General features: G+C 43.9%; 1 protein-coding gene across 1 annotated transcript; it reads right to left on the reverse strand.

Annotated features, from left to right (window-relative positions):
• Positions 1-581: 581 nt before the first annotated feature.
• Positions 582-5,959, reverse strand: LOC120032688 (melanin-concentrating hormone receptor 1-like). Its single transcript, XM_038978884.1, has 2 exons — positions 5,752-5,959; positions 582-1,606 (listed from the first exon to the last, which is right to left on the reverse strand). The coding sequence occupies exons 1-2, from the start codon at positions 5,957-5,959 to the stop codon at positions 582-584; spliced, it is 1,233 nt and encodes a 410-aa protein (XP_038834812.1).
• Between the last annotated feature and the right edge of the window lie 1,910 nt (positions 5,960-7,869).

The raw sequence follows: 7,869 nt of genomic DNA on the forward strand, positions 1-7,869 counted from the left end.
CATCCTGACTATGTTAAACATCTCCTCTCAGGCTCAGCCTGATCCTACTCACACATTGAATGATAGTATTCTTCTACTCTGATCGATCCATTAACTGTTCCCATGTAGACATACGTCATTGATCCCATACAGTGATCCAATACAATGTCACAGACTGTGTACTAGGGTTGCAAAAACTAGGGATGCAGAAATCTGGAAACTTTCCCAAAATTTCAAGGTTTTATAGAAATCCTGGTTGGACGATTTTGGATTTCTTGCTTATTACTTCCTGATTCAGGGAATCTTTCAACCGGACTTTCTGTAAAACCAGGGGATTTTTGGAAAGTTACCGGATGTTTGCAACACCTACCCTGTACAGGGGTCCATACATTGATTCAATACACTGTTCCTGCCTGTACACTGTTCAAATTCAGTGATGAAATACACAGTTCTTCCTATACATTGGTCCATAGATTGTCCTCATGCACCGTTCTTGTACACTGATCTCATACCCTCTTCCACTGGCCACACCAGGTCTGCCTGGGTAAAGAGGTCTTGTTCAATAAAGGCTCAACAAAACAAAAATGGTCATGCAACAGGCCTCAGTGTTCGGCCATATTGGCAGGCAGCAGCTCCCTGGAGCTCTGATCCTGCTGGGGTCTGTCAGTGGTCAATCTCAGACTAACACTACCCTCCTTGGTGCTGGTGGGGTTGACCCGGAACTTCCTGTGGACCGGCCGCATGGCCACGATGAGCTGCCTCTTGAAGGTCTCACTCAACACAATGTAGAGGAACGGGTTGATGCAGCTGTTAACGTAGCCCATGCTAATGGCTATGTTGTAGGCATAGGAGAAGGCTGGGCTGGGGTTCTGGACTCCCACGTGAACCAGCTGGAGGATGTAGTAAGGGGCCCAGCAGGTGAAGAAAGCCAGGCAGATGGCCACCGCCATACGGGTTACTTTCTTGGTGCGCACCCTCAGGCTCCTGGGGGGCAAGGGGGCCACGCTGGTGGCCATGTGCTTGAGGATCTTGAAAAAGACCACGCAGATGATGAGAAGCGGCAGAGCGAAAGCCAAGACAAACTGGTAGAGAGTGAACCAGTAGATGTTGGTAGACGGATCGGGAAGTAGCAGGGCACAGCCCATCAGGTCGCCAGGCAGAGGCATGAGGCCTGCGTACATCCACACCGGGATGATGGTCAGCAACGACAGCATCCATACTAGAACGATAACCGCGGTTGCCACGCACGGCGTCCGAACGTAGTTGAAGCGGATGGGGTGGACCGTGGCCAGGTAGCGGTCCAGAGTCATGACCGTGAGGATGTAGGTGCTCACGATCTGGCTGTTGGAGTCCAGCGTGGTGATGACTGTGCACATAGTGGCGCCGAAGCACCACGAGCCGTTGCCCATCAACTGGTGTATGAGGAAGGGCATACCGACGAGGAAGAGGAGGTCGACGATGGACAGATTGAAGATGAAGATGTCAGGGACGGTCTGCTTGGCGCGGCACTTGGTCTTCTTCAGGATGGTGTAGATGACCATGCAGTTACCCATAATGCCCAGGAAACAGATGATGCCGAATATGGTGGGCAAGATGGCGTTGTTGTAGTAGGCATCATATCCCCCACCTATAGGGACACAAGAGCAGCAGAGGAGAATGTTATTAAAATACCGGTATGATGTGTCATATATCCATAAACCAGAACTGTCAAGCATCAATTTACATAGCCTGGCTGCCGCGACCCAAGTGGTACACTCTTACATGCTGACCACACCGTTCGCCTCGCGTGCGTGAGTTGCAAAATAAATGTACACATACATGTTATTCAATCATTGCACCCACACTGCTCGCACCCGTCAACGAGCGTCTGCTCTAGGCGTTAAAATAGAACTTGGTTCTATTTGTGAAGCTTAAGTCTCTCCTCTCTCATCTCCTCATTGGTTTTTAGGAGCATATACCCACGTGGATGATTGAAAGATTAACTGAGGTCCACACTCCAGTCCAGTCGGTAGTAGCAATGCACCTTAAAGTTGGTTGCCAACAGCCATATAAAGTCCAAAGAAGAAGAAGAAGCCTGAAGGAGGAGAGATTACTAGAAAACAAACTTTTACCCTTTTATCTGAGGATTAATTGTTGGAGTAGAGGACCTTGTGCATTTCAGGTAAAATAACAACCAAATGTTTATATCCCAGGATAAATGAGTGTTTCCACTGCTACAGAGTCCAATGGCAGCGAGCCTTACACCACTCCAGCCGACGCTTGGCATTGTGCATGGTGATTTTAGGCTTGTGTGCGGCTCCTCGGCCATGGAAACCCATTTCAAACAGTTATTGTGCTGACGTTGCTTCCAGAGGCAGTTTGGAACTCGGTAGTGAGTGTTGCAACCGAGGACAGACCATTTTTATGCGCTACGATTCAGCACTCAGCGGTCCCGTTCTGTGAGCTTGTGTGGCCTACCACTTTGAAGCTGAGCTGTTTTTGCTCCTAGACATTTCCATTTCACAATAACAGCACTTACTGTTGAGCAGCTCTAGCAGGGCAGAAATGTGATGAACTGACTTGTTGGACAGGTGGCATGCTATGACTGTGCCACATTGAAGGTCATTGAGCTCTTCCGTAAAGGCCATTTTAGTTTAGTTTATTAATAAGACCATTTAAAAAAACAAGCACACAAAACTTAAAAGCCATACATGCACATTAATAAAATCATCGAGGATAACACACAAAGTATGGGACTTATTTCCATTGTGGTCCTCGAGACAAGATGGCTATACAAGATCGAACACAGTACGGCAGTGAAATAATAAAACAAAAACATAAAAGAAGAACATCTATCTCATCATTCCAGTTACATCATAGGGGTTATTCATATGGGCACAGAGGACATCAAACATATTTTAACTTTATTTTTAAAGCTGTCCAGAGAGGACATTGTTTTTATAGGCAGAGGCAACTCATTCCATTCTGAGGCTCCAGTATACAAGAAAGTACCTTTCCCAGCATTACTCCTGAACCTGTATAAGCACACATCAGCCACACCTGATCTGGTGCTGTGATTGTGTGCATCCCTAACACGAGGAAAGTAATCACTTAAATATCTGGGCGCAGGACCATAAATACTCCTGTAAACCAAACCTAGTCTAATCTGGGACACCCTAGCCTCAACAGGCAGCCAGTTTAGTTCCTGAAAGCAGCTCCTGCCTATGTGAGTACGTGGACTCACCTTCAAAACTACCCTGATCAACTTATTCTGGGCTATCTGGAGCTTCCCCTTCATAAGTTTAGATAAGCCCCCAAACCAGGAAGTACTAGCATAGTCAAAATGGCATTGAATGAGGGCAGTAGCTAGCACTTTCATGGAGTCCTTATCAAGCAGCTTGGACTTTCTAGCCAGAAACTTAATCCTGGCATTAACCTTCCCTAGCACCTTATTGGCCATGCTCACACCTCCCAAGCTTCCATCAAGGATACATCCCAAGTAGCTAACAGAGGTTTTAGTAGTCAGCACCTCACCCCCTAACTCCACTCTGATTTCAGACAACCTACACAATTTAGGTCTGGTTCCAAAAAGAATTGCTTCAGTTTTCCCTAAGTGCAGAGATAACTTATTATCTCCAAGCCATTTTCTAATGTTAGTAAGCTCTGTGCTAAGTATGCTGTCCAACATAGTTTTGTGAGACACCAGAAGTGTAGAGTCATCCGCATAAAGAAAAAGACAGCAAGAACAAGCATCTTTCATATCAATAATATACAATAAAAACAGCAGAGGCCCAAGCACGCTCCCCTGCGGAACGCCACAACTCATTGGTTTTGCCTGAGACAGTGAACCATCAACCTCTACTACTTGCTCCCTTCCTGATAAATAGGACTTTACTCAGCCTAGAGGGATACTGCTTAACCCCAGTGCCTCCAGTTTGGAGATTAGAAGACAGTGGTTAACTGTATCAAAGGCCTTCTGTAGGTCAAGCAGTACCATTCCACACAGATTTCCCTCATCAATCTCGTTCCTGATGAAGTCAGTCAAGTAAAGTAGACATGAATCAGTGGAGTATGTTTTTCTAAAACCCGACTGAAAATCATACATTAGACCCTGTGTGTTAACATATTCATACATTTGCTCATCTACAATTCTCTCCAGGAACTTTGATGTTACACAGAGGATAAATACAGGCCTATAATTCCCAGGGTCAGACTTTATCCCCTTCTTATACAGAGGTATAACTTTAACTTGTTTCATGTCCCTGGGAAAGGTGCCTTGTTCAAGAGAGAGATTAACAATATGCGTAATACAAGGGCCAATTTGCTCAGCAGAATTTATTAGAAACCTTGCAGGAATATTATCCAGGCCTGTGGCTTTGGAGGATTTAAGCTCTGCCAGCATACTGACTATGTTGGCTGTTGCTACCTTTGCAAAAGAAAAAGAGTTTGGCTGAACCCCTACCTCTACATAATACTTCTGGACTTGGTTGCTTCCATACAAACCAGAACTGGTGGGCAGCTTGCTAACCAGCTTGCTGGCAACAGAAGTAAAAAAAAAAAAGAGTTGAATTCATTGGAAACCTCTGCCTTTTCATATACCATCTCCCCTTTGATGTTCAGTCCAATACTGTTTAGTTTGTTTTTGGTAGTACTACACAGCCTAGTTCCTTAAATTATTTCCAAAGCTTTTTAGGGTCATTTTTGTTTTCAATTATTTTCTCAGCAAAGTAACCCCTCTTAGCTTCATCCATCCTGCTCTGTGCTTCATTTCTGTGATGTTTTATAGGACAAAATCATGCTGCTCTTGAGAGTTCTTACATTTCTTAAAGGCCTTATTCCTTGCTTGGATAGATTCTAGAATCTCATGATTAAACCAAGGACTAGATCTCTGCTTTACCCTGACCCGTCTAATGGGAGCCATCACATTCACCACATCAAGGAACCTACATTTAATAAAGGCTTCCCAGGCACTGTCTACCCCTACACTATCTAGCACAGGTGACCAGTCAATTTTACCCACTTCCTCCCTAAACTTTTCTACACAGTATTTTTTGAGTCCTCTGATTCTAACAGTTTTGTGACACTTAAATATATCTTTAAAAATCCTCCTTGTGCAAAATGTAATAAAATGATCACTGATTCCATAGACTATTACTCCACTCTGCGATATTTTAGATTTATCAGACACCAATATTAAGTAAATTGTACTTTGCACTGTTTCACATATCCTGGTGGGATCTTTTATAATTTGGGTCAGAGCAAGTGATCTACAAAAGTGCATAAATACATTGTGGGTTGGGCTATTCTTTTTGCAGACATCAGTATTTAAATCCCCTAACAAAATGATTTCCTTCAACAGCGAATCATTACAGTTTGACGACACAATTTCAAGACCTTCATAGAATGCATTCTGCTTGGGCGACCTATAACACACCCCCAACAAAATCGGCTTGGTTTTGTGAAGGCAGATAACCAGCCAGACAATCTCCAGATCAGCGTTTAAATCTGATCTGATGTTAAAAGCAATGTCTGATCTTACAAACGCACATATTCCCCGACCGTTCCGATTCCGATCCTTCCTGACAACAGAGTAATTACCTATCTCAATTTCTGAGTCACAAACAGATGAATCCAACCATGTCTCAGTAAAACATAAGACACCCACCTCTGATTTGCAAACCAACAGGCGTATCTCATCGATCTTCGGTAGTAGGCTTCTGACGTTTAAGTGCACAAAATGTAAGCCCTTCTTCCCAAAGGCCTCATTGAATTCCCGATCCACTTGTAACTCGCCTCCCACCTTCCCACTGCCCTGCCTCTGGTGGCCTCTCTGTCGCCATGGAGCACCCCTCCCCAGGTGCCACTCCATCGTCCTCACCACCATGTCCTCCGTCACTCGCCTCTGGTTGCCTCCGCTCCGCTGTGGACCCCCCTCCTCCGGTGCACTCTCCACACTCGGTAAGTCCTCTGGTCCCACTCCACCAGTGCTCACACACCCCATGGGTACAGCACACCGACAGCAACGGTAAGCTTCATTGACCCCATGTCCAAAGCTAGAGTCGTTGCATTTTAAATGAATCCACTGCGCGCATTCCAAATATTCCAAAGTTTTACTGTTACTCTTTATCCACCGTTCGCAAGAGGAGCATGGGTGCATAGGCCGTTTGATGGGGTTCGTGATAAAGTGAGGTCCAGGGCATTGATTGATATCACCCGATAAGAGAAGGCATAGAGTTATTATAAGATCTCCACCATTCATTTGTGATTTCAGACTGGATTTCGATGATCGTTTTGGTTTGTGTCAAGGTGCTATGAAAGTTTGGTATATAACATTCCTTCCAAATCCGAAGTGCTGGATGCCATCAAAAGTGTTTGCATGACTGAGAAGTTGCTGAGAATTTACTATTCTTTCATCTAAATAGCAGATGCAATTATTTCCAGTAACATTCAAAACAAACAAATAAAGTAAAAGTGCTGCCACCATGCTGAACTTGCCGGTCGCATTCTTGTTTCTTCGACTGCCAATGTTTGTCTTTGGAGATTGCATGGCTGTGTGGTCGATTTTCTACACCTGCCAGCAATGGGTGTGGCTGAAATAGACAATTCCACTAATTTGAAGGGGTGTCAACATACTTTTGGCCATGTAGTGTATAAAGCGATCTGTGCATTTGAACAAATGCATAAATACACCAATTTGTTTACATCCCTGTTAGTGAGCATTTCTCCTTTGCCAATATAATTAATCCACCTGACAGGTGTGGCATATCAATAAGATGATTAAACAGCATGATTATTACACAGGTGCTGAGGAGTATTTCTGTCTAATAAAGCCCTTTTGTGAGGAAAAACTCATTCTGATTGGCTGTGCCTGGCTCCCCAGTGTGCCTATGCCCTCCCAGGCCCACCCATGGCTGCACCCCTGCCCAGTCATGTGAAATCCATAGGCTCTTGAGCAACTCATCCATCTCTGTAAGCCTCATTGAAGCTACAAAACTGTCAGTGTTCAACTTTAACATGTGACGACAATACAACAGAACAGACGAACAGGAATGACATTTACTCTAACGGGTGGCCGAAAATAGATCTAACTTAAAGCCACACCAGTACTTAGCCACACCTCCATGGTTCCTCCAGGAACCAGTAGCTACATTGAACCCTTACAGGTTCCTCCAAGAACTCAAAAAACCGAAGGTGCAAATATGAACCATTGACTAGCAATGGTTCCTTGAGGAACTCCAGGGTTCCTTGAGTCACTACTAATTCTAAGATTGTACACAGCCAGGAAGAGCTGTGACTCACTGGTCTAGACGGGAGGAAGCATTGATTTGTTCTCTCAAATGTAAACCTTTTTCCTGGGGCGTTGAGATCTAGCTTTATACAGTGCCTTCAGAAAGTATTCACACCTAGGGCTGTGGCGGTCACAACATTTTCGTCAGCCGGTGATTGTTAAGCAAATAACTGTTGATGTCACGGTAATTGATTAACAAAGACATTTAACATCTCCTGGCTTTGGAACATCTACATTTTAAAAAGTCCAATAAATCCATGTAATACAGCCTACATCTTCACAATAAATCCATGACTTATTTTAGACAGGTCTAAAGAAATATGATATGAAGAAAATGTAGTCTATTTCAGAAGAACAGAATAGTTGTCCTTATGTTCGGTCCTGATCTGGCTATGCCAAATGGCTGTGGGCTATACTAGTACATTTAGCAGGAAAGATTTGCTTAGAATTCCATGGCATTATTTTATATTATTAAGAATACAATTGAACAAAGCTGAATAAAATAGAAAGGATATTTTCACCAAACGATTTTAGTGAGTGCACACATGCGGCTATTCTGTGTTGAGTGGTTAAAAAAGAAATAGGTACTCCTATATGCTTAATTTAGAGTTATTCATGTAATT

The sequence above is a fragment of the Salvelinus namaycush genome, chromosome 39 (assembly GCF_016432855.1).
Source record: "Salvelinus namaycush isolate Seneca chromosome 39, SaNama_1.0, whole genome shotgun sequence".
NCBI lineage: Eukaryota > Metazoa > Chordata > Actinopteri > Salmoniformes > Salmonidae > Salvelinus > Salvelinus namaycush.

Coding starts and splice junctions, on each gene's coding strand:
- LOC120032688 (XM_038978884.1), bottom strand. CDS start 5,959: ATGGGGTGTGTGAGCACTGGTGGAGTGGGACCAGAGGACTTACCGAGT. Junction 1,607..5,751: donor GGGCAGTGGGAAGGTGGGAG/GCGAGTTACAAG, acceptor GTGTCCCTATAG/GTGGGGGATATGATGCCTAC.